This window comes from Chelonoidis abingdonii, chromosome 5 (assembly GCF_003597395.2).
Source record: "Chelonoidis abingdonii isolate Lonesome George chromosome 5, CheloAbing_2.0, whole genome shotgun sequence".
Taxonomy (NCBI): domain Eukaryota; kingdom Metazoa; phylum Chordata; order Testudines; family Testudinidae; genus Chelonoidis; species Chelonoidis abingdonii.
The window spans coordinates 13,381,922-13,402,098 of NC_133773.1; the positions used below are offsets into that span (position 1 = coordinate 13,381,922).

A 20,177-nucleotide genomic window follows, 5' to 3' on the forward strand; every position below is an offset into this window, starting at 1 on the left:
GAACTGGCAGCCCTGGCTGCAAACAAAGAGACTGCTAAGTGTGACATAGGATAGCATCATGTGTTCACCTGTGATGAGCTACAATGGGGTTTGCCTTATATGGCTATTAATTTTACTGTATGTCAAAATGTCTATAAAAGGTAAAAACTAAAAGTTTTGATAACTATGCCAAGTGAAATGATGACAGGATGTTAGCACAGAAGTTGTGTAGTTTTGAACCAGGGTGTTAAGTTTCTAAATGTGTATATAATAAGTATATGTTTTGTACAGCACAATGGGGCCCTCACATTTGGTTGGGGTTTCTGGGTGCTGCTGAAATACAAATATGCATAAAAATAGATCAGTGTGGGATTCAGGTAGAATAAACTATATTGGGGATTTGCTTATCTTCTAAAAATGTGCGGAGGGAATAGAAGATGATATGCAAGAATGCCTTCCTGTTGGTTTTTTTTTTTTACCTTATACACAGACCATTTTGAGTTTCACAACATACTCCAAGGCCAAATAAATTGTTACAAACTATGCTGAATATTTTGTTCATTTTTTATATAGTCATCTTCTGTGCACCACAGCCAAGAGTAAGCATTTCTTTGAGCTCTAATCTTATATGGTATATTTAGATAAATAAAACGATAAGATTATCTGCAATAGTGACTCCCAAAAATGTGACATTACCAGTGCTGACTGCACCTAAGGACTGAGAGCAGAGACTAGTCTTGGCCGGTGATAATAAACAGACAGAGACTTAGATTCCCCTTTGAATTTGACCATAAGGGAATATAAGCGGCTGTAACTTACACCTTCCATCCCTCTCTATATGCAGTTGTATCAATTTAGATTTATACTCATGTAACGACATGTAAACACAAGACACCTAAACAAAACCAAGGAGGACATTGGCTCTCTGTCATAATGGTATCTGGAATGTGCTGATAGAAGTAACCCCCATCCACTCAGTAATTGCAATTAAAGTCACCAGGAGCAGCAAACATTGGCTGTGGTGAGCAGATCCACCTCAAGGAACTGTTTTGAGAACAAGAAGTGGATGTGTGATCAGGAAGTTGTGAAGTTAGTAGATAGTGGTGATTAAGAGACAAAATAATCCTCTCCTCTGTCATGGGAACAGGCATCTTCTCCATCTTTGTCATGTGCTTCAGTAAGTGGCTATATTTGTGTGTAGTGGTGCCGCAGACTAGAGAGAGAAACGGAGTGTCAGCATGCAACTGTGGGAAGGGCCGTCGACCTGATGTGTTAACCTCTAGAGTGCCCAGGAGGAGGTGCCAGACTAGTGGTCAGTGGAGCATTCCATCACACAGGCCTATATACACAGATTCGCTTAATGCAGGTCTTATTTCAGTGTATGTGCACTGTTTTGTTACCTTGCTCCTCATAATTCAGGGTAAAAATATTCTGAAAAATGAAGATGGGCAGTAGCAATGAAGGCTCCTTGTGCAAATAAAATTATGAGAAGACTGATTGTGATGTCATAGGCAGGTTTAACCAATAATCCTCCAGTGACTGAAGCATTACACCAGTTTTGTCTACTGTTATAAAGCTATTGTGAGATCATGATCAGGCTCCATGTAGTCCCTAGGAAAGATATTTTCATGAGACTAAAGCAGGAAATGGGGGGCAATAGCAAGTTATTATTTGTATTGTGAATTAACAAACATTTTTCTGTCCAAGAGATGAGCTGTGACTCCGCACAATTTGGGATCCTTCGTGGTAGCTAAAAGCTGAGACTGAGCAAAGACTTTGAGCATGACACCTCCAATGTAAAATAATAAGGACCTTTAGTTTTGGCCTTGCAAATAGTGTGAAATACAAAGTGAACTTACTGCTTTTGAGTGTGTTTCAAGGAAGTTTATTTTCAGGACTAAATTAGTAAAGCTAAACAAGTCTTAGCAAATCTAGGAGTGTAGTTTAGTGTCATTTATACCACCTTCCATTACCACCTCCTCAACATGGATAATACTCTATCATGGGCCTCTCTAACAGGGTGACCAAATGTCCTGATTTTATAGGCATAGTCCTGATATTTGCTGCTTTCTTCATATATATAGTCTCCAATTACCACCCACCCCCTGTCCCAATTTTTCACACTTGCTATCTGGTCACCCCACCTTCTAATCTCCTTTAGATTTACTTAAACACTTCTAGACTTTGACTCATACACGCTTATCAGTGTATATCTTAGAGTCACTCTCACATGTCAACCCTGACTTTAAGCTTAAGAGAGTGTAAACTGGTGTAAACTCGTGCACTGAGGCACCAGTTGAGAGGAGTGTATAAAAAAGAAATTAACTGGAGACTATGTAAGCTACAGTAGACCACCCTTTAAGAACTGCACTCAGGAAGCTGTTTCTAGTGTACTTTATTGAACCTGTCGACTTATCAAGAGTACTCTAGACCTCATTTTTATGTCAGTAAATGGTGGTCTTCCTGTATATTATCTGTCTCTATACATGTGCATATAAATACTGGTCTGTGCAGAGAACTCTTGTAACACCTTCTAACAGCAACTTGGGCATCGTGTCAGTGCATTTCTTCGTGGCACGTTTCCAAAGCAGGTCCATTCCTGGCAGAACCACTAGTCTACATTAACCAGAGAAGCAAAAAGAGGCCCATTCTCTCACCAGTAACTCCCTCTGAACTTGATGTATGATCCTCATTTTGGTCCACCTCCTGGCCTTGAGAGAGATTCGGTGGGATCACCTGTATCCAGGGGAGAATCAGGCCCAAGATATTGGAATCACAACCTCAGCACTTCAGGGTCCCCTTATTTCAAATTCAAACAAGCCAGCTAATAGTATACGAGTGTGTAACTTTGTGTCTCCATATAAATGTTTCAGGCTGCAACAGAAGGGAGAGCATTGAACAGACTTGGAGAGGATGTGTCCAAAAAAGTTGCTGTTCTTGTTATGCATAGTTACAAATGTTGTTCAAGGCCTTTCGAAATCCATTTAAATCAAGGCTTTTAATTTTATATTAGTCTTAGCAATTGCATTGCATGTTAATTATCGTCTTTTTTTTAATCATGCTCTAGCTTTGGAAATATCAAAACTCAGTGCAAATTGGTTTTAAAATAAAAAGTGATTATGGTTATCATGTTGCATATTTTTCCAGCCCAATATCCCTGGCACTGGGTGTTTTTCAAACTCCTGAGTCGCTAATAGAAATGTTGACAGATTTCGAATTACAATGTGAACATCAGGCACTCTTAAAATACCATTATTAACAGATGAGTGATTCAGCACCTATTTGGACATTTAAAGGAGTACAAATCTGTTTACTCCTTCTACCTTTCAGCTTAGTCACCAGCATTAGATGTATCCTGTTGCTTTGAAACATGCTTCTGAAAGCTGAAATTATTGGAAACACTGGTTTCCACCTATTTTACAGCCTTTCAGCACAGAAAATGGATAAACCTGGACTAAATGTGTAGGGGGTGAGGAAAATAATTATGGGCCATCTTTAGCCCCACTTAGTATAAAAAAAAACAAAACCTGAACACATGAGAACCTTATCACAAAGTCCAGTTAAATGATTCTTCGTTGCTTATTTCCAAATGAACAAAAGCCACCGAGAGCCATTAAGGGGAAGCAAAAAATGAGCTGTGCACTGGAAATGTTTGCTTTTCCCTTTCAGGTTTATATAGAAGAAACTTCAGTTTTCTCTTGTTGGAAAACCCCAACAGGCTTTCAGCAAGTCGTATCACAAGGCAGTGCTCAAGGAACATGCTTGTGGGGGGTTGGAGGGGCCATGCCACTGCCATGCTACTAGCAGGAGTTATAAAGGGGAAACCTCGTGGATGATATATCAGCAAGGATAACAATTTCATATCTTGCCACGGATAATAGCTAGCGAATAGCAGCTACCCTGAGCTGTGTAGAGACTGCCAAACCTGCTGAGACAACTTAATGGATTTTGTCAACTGTATCAACAAAGGTGTGGGGGGCAGGGGGAGAGGAGTAGGGGAAGGACAGACTAGACTGGGGTGGGCAAACTACGGCCCGCGGGCCACATCCGGCCCTTCAGATGTTTTAATCTGGCCCTCAAGCTCCAGCCAGGGAGCGGAGTCCGGGTCTTATCCCGCTCCATGCGTGCCATGGCTCTGCGTGGCTCCTGGAAGCAGCAGCTCCTAAGTGCAGAGGCAGCCAAGGGGCTCTGCATGCTACCCCCCACCCCAAGCGCCACTCCCACAGCTCCTATTGGCCAGGAAGCATGGCCAATGGGAGCTGTGGGGCAGCACCTGCATACGGGGCAGGGCACAGAGTGGCCTGGCCATGCCTCCGCATAGGAGCCAGAGAGGGGAGATGCCATTGCTTCCAAGATTTCCTTGAGGTAAGCACTGCCTGGAACCTGCACCCCTGACCCCCCTTCCACACCCCAACCTCCTGCCCCAGCCCTGATCCCTCTCCTGCCCTCGGTCCCAGCTTGGAGCACCCTCCTGCACCTCCAATCCCTCATCCTCCAGCCCCACCCTGGAGCCCTCACACACAGCCCTGCACCCCAACCCCCAATTTCTTGAGCATTCATGGCCTGTCATACAATTTCCATACCCAGATGTGGCCCTTGGGGCAAAAGTCCAGGGGTGGGCAAACGAGATCCTAGATTGGGTTGGGAACAGTGAAAATGACCAGGGAGGGGGTAGAGTAGCATTGGAGACCTAATACAACATGGAACTGACTGGCTGGGAGGAAGAGAAGTGAGAAGAGAAAAGTGGTTCCATTTGGATGAGCATGCCAACATTCTGTGGCTTATGCCAATCAAACGTTTTCACTCGAGAGAGAACAATACAAAAAAATACATGCCCACAATGTACAGGGGCAGCTATCATTTAAAGCATGGCTGGACCAGCCTAAATCTGAGCTAATGTCATGAAGTAAGCAGCAAATATCTTTGAGAATAGGACAAGATGGAAAAAAATTCAAAGCAGCTACAGACAATTGCAATGAAAAAAGAATTAGGACCATGGTATTAAAATGCAATTTTGAAAGGTAGAAGTGAGACTGTAAATGGTTCTGCTTGTGTAAAATGAGCTATCAGTTTTGAGAAGCTCTCAGCAGCCAGAGAAATTATTTGTGTTATGGATATCATTTTAATATCTTTGGAGTAACTGCATGCAGCAGTGATTTTAAAAAACCTAAACCAAAGGTCCGTTTAAATTTCTCATTGGATTGTCATTGCAGGAGGACATTTTTATTGAATCATTTTTTGACTTGATTGCAAAACAGTACTAATCTCCCAGATCGGGCTCCCTTGATAACATCCTGGAAAGGAGAGGACAAAAGATTATTTAATTCAGTCGCTTGTATCAGCGGACATCGCGCAATAGGCCACATTCAGAGTTGGTTAATTGGGAAGAAGCAGGTGTGGGAGGAGACAAGCTGTTCTGGCAGGTTATGGTGATATTGATGATGCTGAAGGGTAAAATGTACCTGTGTCGGATTCAGAGATAAATAAGAAGGGGCAGGGGTATAAGGTCTAGGAGGACAGTGCAGCTGGGGTCTGGCTTAAGCAAACAGAACATTGTAGCAGTGGGACAGAGATACAGCAATTCTGTGCTGGTCCAAGTTGTATTTAATGGCTGATGTAAAATAAAGCTTCCTCAGGCTCAAATAATTGAGGGAGACATCACCCCCAGGCAATCATCCATGTTCCATATAAGCTAGACTGTACCATGATCTAATGCAGCCACCCAGGAGAGTAGAGAGAGGAGGAAGACACCCTCTCCCATCCCCTACATGACTGTGTTGGACTTGCCTGGACGAGGGCTCTGGTTATGGATGGGAGAGTAGAGTTTGCACGAGCAACAATCTCCCACTGAGGAAACAAACAGATGGCTAGATTTGAGGGGAAAGTATGTATAGATTATAAGGTCAGAAGGACCATTGTCTGGCCAGAGAATTTCCCTGAGTTAATTCCTGATTGAACTGCAGCATATCTTTTAGAAAAAAGATCATATCTTGGAGAAAAACATCCCATCTTGAGCCCACTTGAGATGGATGATTGTAGGGGATCAGCATTTAAGTCTTGAGAATCCTAAGTTGTCAGTCTGGGAACTCATGGCTGTTTTCTTTCCTCTCTAGCTTACTTAACATTGCATCAACCTTTCGTTTCATGTTCCTTCAATGTTTCTTGGGGCTTCTCACCAAAGTACATTTGCCCAGCCAGTCCCAGACCACCACCACTGAGGTTCTCCCCTTCCTCCCCCCAAGCCAGAGGGAGGCCTTTGATAATGAACTTTTCCATTAGAGTTGGTCAAAAACCATAACAATTTTGAGCAAAAAAATTCTCATCTACTTAGTTTTTTAAACAGCTACAGATCTGTAGACCTGGACTCAATTTCTCAAATGCTTCTTGACAATTTTGAAAAGCATTAAAATAAAGAGGGGTGGGGAGTGAGAAGTGTGTTGGCATATGCCTAACCTTTGAGCTACAGTGTGAAGGGTTTATGCTTCCCCTCCACACCCCCCGCCCAAACTCTACATGTAGTGTATTGAGTTGTGGCTCTGTTTTACAGCTCTTGTGTGTTAAGGTTCTGAATTCTAAGACACAAAGTAGTATTATGTTGCAACCTTCCAGCAAGAATATTTTGTTTTTATCTAACGTCTCTGTATGATGTGAATATAATATTAACTCAGTTGGATCAGCTTTGCTTCAGAACTGATTTGCACATCACTCCAGCAGTAAATTTGTCAATATGTAATCCACTATGAAGTTCGAGATATTCTTTGTAATAGTTCTAATTTAAAGATAATACATAGCTTTCTGCAGCTGCCTACTACATTTTTAGTTTTGTTTAGCTGACTTTAATAATTCATTATGCCATCAAAACTGTTGCTATTATTTTCAATTATCCTAAGGAACTTAGGAACCCAATTTCCATTGAATTTCAATAGCATTTAGGCATCCGATTCCCTTCAAGTTCGTTTGACTCTCCCTATAATAACTAATAAATTATCCTTACTTTTTATAGGAACTACATACAAAATAATCTCAGGGCACTTGTAGCGCGGCGGTGTGGCTCCCCTCCTCCACAGGGAGGGTTGAGCCCCGTCAATCACCCCCCAGGATGGAACTTCCGGGCGGAAGCCCCACCCCCCAAAGGGTCAGGTGGCGACCCGGAAGCATAAATGCCGGGCGCCGGCCTTCAGTTGGAGCTCAGCTGCCGGCCAGAGCAGACGTGCCGGCCGACCCTCGTCGCTGGGAGGCTGCGGAGCTCAGAGACAGGTATCAGGCCTTGCCGGAGCCAACCCGCAGCAACTACGACGCTGTGCGGCCGGAGCCGTACTGTTTGTTTGGTGCCCCGCCCGACCCAAGGGCTGGGCCCCATTGACTTTGCTACTGCTCTGCCCTGCCCCAAAAGGGCCAGAGCTGATCGTACTGTTTGTTTGGTGCCCCGCCCGACCCAAGGGCTGGGCCCCATTGACTTTGCTACTGCTCTGCCCTGCCCCAAAAGGGCCAGAGCTGATCGTACTGTTTGTTTGGTGCCCCGCCCGACCCAAGGGCTGGGCCCCATTGACTTTGCTACTGCTCTGCCCTGCCCCAAAAGGGCCAGAGCTGATCGTACTGTTTGTTTGGTGCCCCGCCCGACCCAAGGGCTGGGCCCCATTGACTTTGCTACTGCTCTGCCCTGCCCCAAAAGGGCCAGAGCTGATCGTACTGTTTGTTTGGTGCCCCGCCCGACCCAAGGGCTGGGCCCCATTGACTTTGCTACTGCTCTGCCCTGCCCCAAAAGGGCCAGAGCTGATCGTACTGTTTGTTTGGTGCCCCGCCCGACCCAAGGGCTGGGCCCCATTGACTTTGCTACTGCTCTGCCCTGCCCCAAAAGGGCCAGAGCTGATCGTACTGTTTGTTTGGTGCCCCGCCCGACCCAAGGGCTGGGCCCCATTGACTTTGCTACTGCTCTGCCCTGCCCCAAAAGGGCCAGAGCTGATCGTACTGTTTGTTTGGTGCCCCGCCCGACCCAAGGGCTGGGCCCCATTGACTCTGTTACTGCTCTGCCCTGCCCCAAAAGGGCCAGAGCTTATTGTACTGTGTTTGGTGCCCTGCCCGAACCAAGGGCTGGGCCCCTATTGACTTGGTTACTGCTCTGCCCAGCCCCAAAAGGGCCAGAGCTTGTTGTACTGTGTTTGGTGCCCGCCTGCATCAAGGTTGGACCCCTACTGACTTTGCTGTGCCTCAGTCCGCTCCACAGGGACCGAACACCCGGACGGTGGACTGCGGACCCGAGGGACAGGACCCAGAGGGGACAGAACGAGGCCGGTGTGGCTCCCCTCCTCCACAGGGAGGGTTGAGCCCCGGCCCCCCTCGTCACAGCACTAAACAGGCATAGACTAAGACACATCCTTACCCAAAAGAGTTTAGAACTAGATATTTGAAAGTGCTCTGATCCCACACTTGGGTCTAAATTTTCAAAGTACTCCACTCTCATGTAGGCCTAAAATTATAAATGTTTATTAATAAGATGTGATTGTTACGTGTCAGGCAGATTAATGCCTTTAAATCTGAGCTCTGCTTTTTATAAAGACAGGCAAATGACAGAGTATTGAATGCAAAGCAACAAAACTAACGCGTCTAGAAAATAAGACACTTCAGGAAAGGTTGCAGTGAAAATTACATATTAAAAATCCTATGACTTTGAAAAATAAGAACCAGATTGCAATACCCTTACTTATTTTCAGCAGAAACTTACTTCTCAAGCAGTTTGGTTGACTTCATTGGAACTTTTCGTGTTGTAAGGTGCTATTAACATAAATAAGTATGTCACAGCCTAGCCCTGTCTAAGTTATTCTTACTAATCAAAGAAGAGAGAATATGATTGGTTTAAAACTTAGGAAACTACCGCCATACAAAATAAAACCCTTATGTTTTTACACATATTATCTGCTGCCACCATTAAATGACATGGTAAACCAGCAATATTTTTAGGAATTGCCTGGTGTGGTTTTACACATAGGCCATCTATTTCCACCTAATATGAGAATGTCCTCAGATTCTGGTAATCACTAACACTTCATTGTATCCTGTAGATTTTATTTAGAGCTAGTTGAAGGGCTTTGTATTTTATTCCAATTGTTTTCCAAAGGAAATCACACAATGAACAAACCGAGAAATACTGCAGGGGAGGGGCGTCTGTGTGTGTGTAAGAGAGAGAGAGAGAGAAGGTTGAGATATTGAGTTGCTGAAAGGAGAAGTTGTATATCGAAAAAGAATCCACATGGAAATATTTAATACCACTTTTGAGAAATCTTTTGAGTCAAATGTGCTCAGTACACATAGGAAATAAGCAGAATGTGTACAATAGGCTTACAGTCTCTCTTATTAGTTAGAATGTACCAAAACAATGAGAATAATCCTACAAGAGATACAAAATGGATTAAACTAACTGGATTCTTGATCCATCAAAATCTTGCCTCCTTGACCTAATGCACCATATTCCCCAAACATATTTTCCTTGCTAGCCCTCTAGCCCAAATACATATCTGCTGCCCGAACCCCACACCCCTGCTCCTTTAGTTCATAGCAGGTGGAATAATCTCCATCTGTGGCATAGTGAGTGTTCTCAAGGGTTCTAGATGAAATGAAATGAAAGTGCCACACACTCACTCATCCATCTAACTCCCTCACACAGTCACTCCTCATCACCAACTCCACTGCACCCTGTGCCCTGGAATGTCATCATCTTCCACTCAGGACAGGAGAGGTGGCCAGTGGGAAAATGTTCTTTCCTTTATAGAACAGGGCAGGGGACAACAAGGGGATTGCTCACCTCCTCACACGCTGGTTTTCATATTCATTTATAGGTTTTAAGGCCAGAATGAACCATTAGGTCATCTAGTCTAACACAGGCCACAGCATTTCATCAGGTTCCCCTTTTATCAAGCCCAATCACTTATGTTTGACTAATCCATATCTCCCAAAAAGGCAGGCAGGCTTTTTCAGAAAACAGCAAGGAATTGAGAATTCACCGCTTCCCTTGGTGGATTGTTCCAATGGTGAATCACCATTGTTAGAAACAAGGCATGCATTTTAATTTGAATTTTTCTGGCTTTAATTTCTAGCCATTAATTTTTTGTTATGCCTATTTGCCCAGTTTTAGCTGTAACATTGCAAGTAACAATAATATCCACCTCTTGTATAGCACTTTACCTCCATAGATCACAAACAAAACACTTTACAAAGGAAAGTCAGTATCCTTATCTTCATTTTATAGATGAGGAGGAGGATCTGAGGCATATGAAGTGACTTGCCCAAAGTCACCAGCAGGCCAGTGGCAGAGCCAGCAGTAAAACTGAGCCTTCCTGTGTGTCAGGCAATGAATATCTAACTCTCCATCTTAGCGTTTTACATTGCTGCCCATCGCCATAGTATCGGAGTGCTTCCCACATAAAATGGATAGCAAAGGTGAAATCTCTAGTGCTATTTATGAAGTCTCTGCTCTTTTGGGGGTAAAAGCTCTACTTGGGGTGGGGTATTTTGTGTTAGTTTTGGGGTAGTGAGTAAAAGGCAGATCGGAGGGGGCATCCATATACTCAACCAGTTTCTAATAGTGAATAATGCTGACAATCTATCTCATTCAAAACTGGCTAGGAAAAGCTAATGGAGCAGCCGATGTTTTCTACAATAGATGTAGGGCCAGATCCCCCAGCAGATGCAAGATTGAGACATTTTTATCATTGAGATTTTGCAGCATGGCACCAGAGAGAGGATCCTGCATAACACTCAGGAACTGAAAAATCCAACATAGGGAAACAACAAGGAAATGGGGTTCCCTGGGTATGCTTGGGACGTGACAGGGAGAAGGGTCTGGTTTAACAGGGGCAGGAAAATGGCCAGATAAGGGCCCAATGTACTGCATTTCACTTCCAGCCATATTTAAGGTTAAAAATGAAGGCCAATTCCCCCGTTTTGCCATGGCAACAGAACCTGAGAAATGTACTGAGTCTTCTGAGGGAGCTTCACCGTACTGTCTCAAGGTTGGCACCCTCTCTATTGTGGAGATTGCTCTTTTATTTAACCTTTAGAGGTATTGACTAATCCTGACGCTCCCTTCCCTCCTCACTGATGTGCATATTCAAGATGGCAAAGTTCCCTCTTACTTGTCTAGATTGTTGGAAACAATTTCTGAGGTTGTCTTTTTTCTTTAAAACCCCTTGCTCCTACACTATCATGTAAAATGCATGTGGGCTCAGGAAATGCATGTGGAAACAGCAGAGGTGTGATTATTATCCAGATCCACAATGATACCTATGTCCCCATCTGCTAAGAGCAACTATGAAGGTGCAACATTTACTGCATTTTTTTGTTTGTTTTCAACTACTTTTACCAAAAAGTTCATAGGTTTTACAAAAGCCATTATTTGTTTTTTACCATGTTTTCACCCAAATTGTAGACCACTCAAGTACATGAAAACACATATTACAGTAAGAAAATCCAATACATTACATTAGGTAGATTAGTTGAGTTGATAATAAATTAGTTTAAGTGTAAATGCAAGGCTGTCAGAGTAATCCAAGATATATAAGTGCATGAGTGTGTGTTTGTATTGTTCATGAAATAAACTACTGCATGACGCTGCTTTTACTTTCAGTAGTCTTACTTTTCTCTTGTTGCTTTTTGACTGTCTTCCCATATTTAGCCAGAAAACTATAAATTTTTTGCACTGATTTTTTTTCACCCATTTTAATTTTTTTTTGTAATAAATACTAATTAATCCTTGAAACTTTAAACAAAATAAAAGCTGAAAAATGAGGACTTTGATAATTGTATACTTCCCTCTGATTGCATCTTATGAAAGTGAGCACCTGTATAGAAACTGATGTAGACATTCTATGGGGGTTCTCGCAGCATGCTTTTGCTTAGAACAAAACTACCATATGAGATGTGAGCTGGGAACTGCATCTCTCCCCACCACGACTTCTCAAGTCCTTCTTTCTCAGTGAACGCCCCAGTCTGGACCTGTATAAATCCCCTCCCCACCCTGTGGAATTCTTTATTTCCTTACGCTATCTCTCACAGAATCACAGAATATCAGGGTTGGAAGGGATCTCAGGAGGTCATCTAGTCCAACCCCCTGCTCAAAGCAGAACCAATCCCCAACTAAATCATCCCAGCCAAGGCTTTGTCAAGCCTGACAAAGTCTGTCAAGCTCCTCCTCCTTTTTTTTATTTATTACTACAAGGCAGCCTCGCCTCTTGACTTTTTTCCCCTTCCTTTTCATATAGAGTCCAAATCTGGGCTGTGGTTGTTGGTTGATAATTATTCCAGTTACTTACATTGTGTTTTCACTCTGACTGAGGAGAACAAGGAGATAAGCACGGTCTTACTACGTGTTAACATCAGTTGTAGGATGGTTCCTTCCCCTTCTCTCTGCTAGGATGTGTGGATAATTAGAAGGGTGGCAGTCTTTGTTATGTATGTAAGGTGCAACACCTCACCGAATAGGGTATTCCTGTTAAAGTGAAATAATATATGTATTATCTGTTTTGTTTTGTTATTTGTTGGATATGATGTTTATGTTAACGAGAACCTAAATAGATTATATTGGATGTGGGCACTAGGGGAAACTGGGGGGGGGGGAGAGCAGGCTTTTTCTTCCTCCAGTGGCTCCCCCTGGTAGGGTACAATAGTGTAGATCAAGACTTTCAGCTGTATTTGATGTATATTGGTTATAATTAGGCTTTCATGTTTGTCACAGTGGTAAAAATGTCAGATCCCCATGACTTTTCTGGTTTTGTGCCTGACTTTTTACATTTGAGTGAAGGAGTACTGACGACACACAGCAGCACTTCCTCCTGGTACCATTACCCTAGTTCCATCCCAGTGAGGTGGGGAGACTCAAGAAGGAAGGGTGGGCAAGCAAGCCTGCTTCACACTCAGCCTGCAGCTGTGCCTCTTGTCACTCAGGGCTGGGCCCACCTCCCTGCTCTGATCACTGCAACCTGGTGCAAGGGGCCACAGTGCTGTTCTGGTTTGGCCCAACTGCCCTTCTGTCATGACCCATGACTTTACACACCATTTTCCCCCATAAATCATGATTATACTAAATTTACCATGGCTGCTCCCTGATTTTTGATTGAGGAAGGAAAAAAAAGTTGTAACAAATCTGCAGTCCCAGTTATCATTGAAACCACCTTGTGATTAATTGGGACTGTTACAGACCTATAGCTTTTTGAGGTGTATATTATAGGTGACTCCCTCTTTGGGAAGGGCTTACATGTTAGGTTGTTGAGTGTGTTGGGATTGCCCCCTCAGACCTCCTTGGTATTGGCCTCTTTGTGTAAAGGACTTTTTTATTGCCCCTTTCAATAAGGGATTTTTCCCATTAGTGTTTTTTCTTTTCTTGTTGTTTGTTTACCATTTGTAGTTTTCTTCTCTCCCCTACCCCCCGCCCCACTATCCTATATCTTTATAACCCTCCATGGGCGGTGTGGGTGTGTGAGCTGACTCATCAGTGCAATTACCTAATTATGGATTTGATAGTTCATTCAAATGGGTTCTTACATGGGTCGGATGCTTTATGGCACTTCAGGAATTCATGTCCCAACACAACCATTTGTGGCATGCTTTGTTTTTATGTACTGGTAGTAATGAGTGAGTTTATTAACAGTGTCATGGATTACTGAGGGCTTAAGTTACCCGATCAAAAGGAAATATTATGAATCTTTTTTTAAAAAAAACTGTAAACCGATGTAGTATTTTTTTTTTTTGCAGGATACTCATTTCATTCCCCACCCCTATTCTTCATATTCCAGAGTTGAGTATTTTTAGAATCCAAGAATTTAACTCTGTTATCAATATAATGACCTCAGTTTGGGCACCCATTTCTTTTCAGCTTGCCTCACATGATGGTGACAAAACCTGTAAACAATGGAATCTAAACCCTTTACTGTTAAATAAGAATTTTGAGAGGTATATTATAAAGGAAATTAATTTCTTTCATGGCATAAACAGTATACCTGAAACCTCTCCTACTACTCTCTGAGGTGCAATGAAGGCATACTTAAGTGGTAGGAGTATAGCATTTACCTCTAATTAAAAAAAAAAAAAAGGAAAAAAAAAATTGAGTCAAGCTTGTGTGATCGAGCTGATGAACACTGAATATGCAGAATCCCCATCCCCAGAAAAATTGCAGAAGTTAATTATCATGCGCTGTGAGACTGCTAAATTTAGCTCAGCCCAGGTTGATTTGCACTATTCAGGTTGAAACAACAATTTGGGGAGCTGGGAGATATAACGTGGGTAAATTGTTAGCTTACCACCTAAAAATGAGAGAAAAAACCTGCAAAATAGGTACAATTCAAGATGGTCAGGGCCCCTGATCACATCCCAGATAGGCAATAATGATCAGTAATCTCAAGTTCTATGAGGCTGTATACCAGGATGAATCAACCTCCAGTCAACAAGATAAAGATGGGTTCCGAAATAAATTAAAATTGTCTTTAATTTCAGTAGACCGGCTGTCCTGGCTGGGCTCCCCTGTTCAGCTAGATGAAATACAAAATGCTTCAAAAGATAGGAAGACTGAAAAGCACCAGGAATGGTTGAGCTACTGCTACCATCTTATCAACAGTTTCAGGAAAGTGACCCACTAAACTCCTTATAGTAGTATATACAACTGTGTACAGCGAAAGACCCTTACCTTAGTCCACGAGAGAGGCTCTCATATCTAGTATGCTCAAACCATGGCAAGAGTCCCAACAATGCAATAATCGGACTAATTTTGATGAAGGTCAATCTAAAAATCCGATCAAAGGAGTTGGCTACCACACTAAACAAAAGAGAGTGAAGCTGCCAGCTATTATCAGGTGGGATTCATAAAGAAAAATCAAGGCATTGATGATACAAGCTTACTGATAGATTTAATGGCTTTTAATCCATATTCAAATAACTCATTGGCAGGGACATCTTTTTAGATGCTAAAAAAGCACTTGACAGGATTGGCTGGCAGTGCCTGTTTGCAGTTCTAGGAAGATTGGGCTTTGGTAAGAGTTTCCTCTCAAGGATTCACTTGCTTTACAATGATCCCCAATCATGTTGACTCACAAACAGGCTAGTCTTTCAGGTGAACAGAGGAACAAGATAAGGGTGGTCCTCTATCACGGCTATTGTTTAACATTGCCCTTGAAATGTTGGTGACACAAATTAAAGGTTGTAATTAAAATATAAGGTATAAAAACAGGAACACATGAGACTAAATATTACTTTACATTGACCATATAAGTAAAAGTATATCAGACCCACAAACATCTATCCCTAATATTTTGAACACGGTAGGTACTTTGGGCAAGCTATAAATCAATTGGACTAAATATGAGACAATGGAAGTCTCCCAAGGAGTGTGAGAGATCGGTTTGGTCCATAGCCCTTCTCAGTGGCAACAGATTAGTTTGAAAGATTTGGGTGTTCAATCACCTAAGAAAATTAACTAAATTGTTAGAACTAATCTTAACCATTTAATTAGAAAGTGTCTAATGACTTAAACAGAGGGCAGACCTTACCTCCCTCCTTCTGGGGGGAAGATTAACACTATTACAATGAAAATGGTACCCAGACTACTTTTTGAACTTTTTGAACTGAGTGTATTACCATTAATAATATGCTTAAAACTTTTTCTTTGAGGAGTAGAAAAGCCAGAATTTCATTTGAGCTGTTATAGCTGTTGTGAAATCAAATTATCCAATATTAAGTTATCACCTCTTATCTATAGTAGGAATGGCTGCTTGATGGTTTAAATCATTATCTCAAGGGCCCTCCCGTGGCAGCAGATAGACAAGAAACTGATATCTCCCCTGGCTTTGCAGGGAGTTTTGAATTCAGATTATTATCATTTTCCTAAGGAATGTTCACCAGAGTTGGAGGCAGCCCAAAAAGCAGGACACTTTGTTTCTTTCACTAAATTTAAGACGCATCTTCTTTTGCATATGGAATCTTCAGTTTGAGGAAACTCCAATATTGGTGTTGCTTGATATGCCATACTGTGGAAGGACTGGATTACTAGGCTGTATTAACCCTAACAATTCTAGTAGAAAATGATGATTTTATGCCTTTTGTGACACTGGAGGAGGAGCATGGTTTAAAATAGACTTGGAAAGTCGGCCAATAGACAGGTCAAATCATGTTAATTGACTAGCATCTACTTGACCATGGTCAAATATGCCAGCCCTTACTTTGTCTTGCTGGTTAACAATAGGTGCACTGCAGCCCTGCATTCACACAAATACCATATATGCTGTCGCCAAAGGGAACAGTACACACCAGCTTCAATTATTCAATTCAGGATCAGCTCCTTGTACAGTACCACAGTGTTTATAGTGAAAAACAATTATCAGTTTATTATGGAGATTTAAGAGAGTGGTAAAAAATAATGGATACAGGGGTTATATATGGAACACAATCAATACATGTTTTCTAGAGACTAAATTCAGCTTAGGCTAAACTAACCTCATGTCTAAAGCAGTCTTATTCCATCCAAAGCCGTTTTCAGCATTTTCAACCACAGCTGGTTGAGATCCCTTTTCTATGAATGTAAGTGTTTTGTTTACTTCCTTGATGCAGGATAACAGGATGTATTTTTGCCTTTCCCCTGTGTTCCCCAAAGTTCACTGTCTGCCCCCAGACACAGGATAATCTCTTGTGGTTGAGACACTGGTGTCTTGTCTCCCTGTTGACTTCCCAGCCTCCTGTTTTGTATGTTAATAGGCTTCTGTAATGTAGGGGAGGAAGGTTCAGTCATTGAAGCTGCTTCACAAACACACAGAGAAGATGAGCAGCTGTTAATCTGCTTGAAGAGTTGGCATGCTGCCTACCTTGCATAAATGCATTTCAAATTACTTTTTTTTATGATTAGTAAATGTGTTTTTATTTCTTTTGTAACTGTCTAGAAAAATATTCACATTTAAATGCTAGCTTAACGTGACTAGAAAGGTAATTATTCTTTCATGTTTTAGTACTTTATTTGATTGTTTTCATATTTTCTGAGTTAAAATAACTCCGTTAACTAGTGTTTAGCAATTAGGCATAAGTATCTAAGGTTAAGCCAAGTGGAGACCAGCAAATCTTACTTTTTGTTGTACTAATAACTTAGTGCTTTAAATTTATTTGACCGTTTTTGGTGGTGTTTAACCAATGTTTGGCTAATTGGCCAATTATTTTTGAACCAGCCCAACAAAAGAAGAGTCGTAATATGTACAACTTAAACATGCTATTACAAATCCAGCACTATTGCTGCTTCAAACCCCCTTGAGCACTAATTTGTCAGAACCCTGCCTAGCCTCTCAAATGTATTAGCAGTGCTATATGCCATTTTGTTTAACCTGATACTAAGCTTTTAAGAACCTGAGGATGTGAAGAATTAGCCATTAATATGGCTCCCAAACGCTAGAACTTAGTATCACCCAGTATATATACTTCTCTTGATTTGTACCTCTGATTAATTCCACATAAAATTATCTGGAATATACACTGGACTCCATATACATTATTTAAATCTGGAGATATCATTTGCAATAAATGGTTGTGTTGTTAGGAAATGGGTGACAATTTGATTCATATGGTCTGGAGTTGTCCCAAAAGGTCAAAAGTAAAAATAACTCTTTTTTTTTTCTGTCATCTGACATGCTTAATGGAGAACATGCAATTCAGGGGTTACTAGACACCACGTGGCGTCTTGGTTTCCCCACACCCCAAGAAGCCAAGGTTGTACAGACCCCTGACAGTGGCTCAAAAGCATGTTCTTCAGTACTGAAAATCAAAATCCAGACCAGTGGTTGAAGAATGGTTTACAGATATGCAGGGGCAGTGCTATGGGAGGGGGGACTTGTGGGAGCTATAGCCACCCTAGAATCTGTCTCAGCCACCTCCATAGTCACACTGAAGCAACTGTTGCTCTCCAAGTGGAGAAAGCAGCAGCTGCTACTGGCCAGTCACCCAGCTCCAGCAGCAGTGCAGGAGTAACCCTGAGCAGGGCACAGGGGTGCCCAAGAGCAGCCCATGTCCCTGTCTGCCAGGGTATGCTGTCCAGGGCAGATGAAGGGTCTGGGGCTCCCCACAGCAGCCTGGACTGACCCACTCTGGCCTGGGCTCCCGGGGGCCACCCCACCGTAGTCCCTGCTCCCTGCTCACCAAGGGCAGCGTCATACACTGCCTGGTTCTGGCTTCCAGCCTCCAGTCAGTCTGGGGTGGGACCTCAGGGGGAGAAGAGAAGCGGGGGATGGGGCCTTGTGGCAAGGGGGGGCTAAGGTCCACCTCAGCCCCCACACTGGGAAGAGGCTGGCACCGCCCCTGCTGATATGGCTATGCCAGCAGCAATGGAAAGAATCTCATTCTCTAATAAAAAATGATGGAGATAAATTCACCGACATAGGCAGATTTTATAGGAATGCTGGAATGAATTGGTGGGCTGGCTTCTGATTTCTTCCGGTGCCCTATCCCCTCCTTTCTTCTGTCTGTCTCCTTTTTATTTTTGTTCCCTTTTCAAACAACCATAAGATTATAAGGTACTGCAAGGGCCATATAGTCTAACCCTCTACTAAGATGCAGGATTTGTTGTGTCTAAACCGGGGTCGGCAACCTTTCAGAAGTGGTGCACCGAGTCTTCATTTAGTCACTCTGATTTAAGGTTTCGCGTGCCAGTAATACATTTTAACATTTTTAGAAGGTCTCTTTCTATAAGTCTATAATATATAACTAAACTATTGTTGTATGTTAAGTAAATTAGGTTTTTAAAATGTTTAATAAGCTTCATTTAAAATTAAATTAAAATGCAGAGCCCCCCGGACCGGTGGCCAGGACCCGGGCAATGTGAGTGCCACTGAAAAGCAGCTTGCGTGCCACCTTCGGCACACGTGCCATAGGTTGACTACCCCTGGTCTAAATCATCCAAGACAGTTGGCTCTCCAGCCTCCTTTGGAAAAACTTCAGTGAAGGAGCTTCCACAACCTCCCTAGGCGTCTGTTCCATTGTCCTCCTGTTCTTGCAGTTAGGAAGTTTTTTGCTGAGATTTAATCTAAATCTGCTATGCTGTAGTTTGAACCCATTGCCTCGTGTCCTGCCCTCTGAGGCAAGAAAGAACTTTTCTCCATCTTTTTTTTTTATGGCAGCCTTTCAAGTACTTGAAGACAGCTATCATGTTCCCCCTTAATCTCCTCTTTTCCAAACTAAATATATCTGGTTCCTTCAGACTTTGCTTATATGGCTTGCATTCCATCCTTCTGATCATCTTTGTCACTCGCCTCTGGGTCCTTTCCAGTTTCTCTAAATCCTTTCTATACACTGGTGACCAAAATTGGACATAGTACTCCAGCTGAGGCTGAACCAGGGCCTAGTAGAGCAGTACTATCACCTCCCATGAGTTGCATGCTATGCCTCTGTTAATGCAATCTAAAATTGCATCTGCCTGCTTTTTTGCAACACCATCACATTGCTGATTGACTTTGAGGTTGTGATCCACCACAACTCCCAGATCCTTCTCAGCAGTGCTGCTGCCAAGCCAGTTATTCCCCACTTTGTATTTGTGCATTTGTTTTTCTTCCCTAAGTGTAGCACCTTACATTTGTCTTTGCTGAATTTCATTTTGTTGTTGATAGCCCAGTTCTCCGATTTATTTATATTTTTTTATCAAGATCCCTCTGAATTTTAGCTCTGTCCTCCAAAGTGTTGGCAACTTTCTCCTCCCATCCCACCCCCTACTCCACCCCCAGCTTTGTGTAAACTTCAGATTTGATGGGTAAGCTCTCGATTCCTACATTCAGGTTATTATTAAAGATATTAAACAACACCAGACCCAGAACAGATCCTGCTGGAACCTCACTTGAGACCTCCCTCCAATCTGACATCATTCCATTAATAGTTTTTTGTTTGTTTGTTTGTTTTTTGTGGTTTAACCAATTATATATCCACTTAATGGTAGTTCCATCAAGGCCACATTTCTCCATCTTACTTATCAGAATGTCATTTTCTGTCAGTCATTAACTTTTACCCAAAAAATGAAATACAATTTATTCTCCGTATGATAACTTCTACTGTAGTTTGGCTTTTATTAAGTTAAAATTATAAAACATTGAATATTTATCATAATAGTAATTTAATTTTTAAATTAAGTACACAAATGCCTTAATTTAATTTAACCCACTTATCTTTGGTGCCAATAGCACTACTTTTTAATACAA

At 42.3% G+C, this 20,177-nt stretch overlaps 1 protein-coding gene across 1 annotated transcript in view; it reads left to right on the forward strand.

Moving 5' to 3' along the window:
• Nucleotides 1–1,116: 1,116 nt before the first annotated feature.
• GC (GC vitamin D binding protein) overlaps nt 1,117–20,177 on the forward strand; it is a 92,780-nt gene continuing 73,719 nt past the window's right edge. Inside the window, exon 1 of the mRNA XM_075066360.1 lies at nt 1,117–1,291. Coding sequence (XP_074922461.1) covers nt 1,117–1,291 — 175 coding nt within the window. The remainder of the gene's footprint in view (nt 1,292–20,177) is intronic.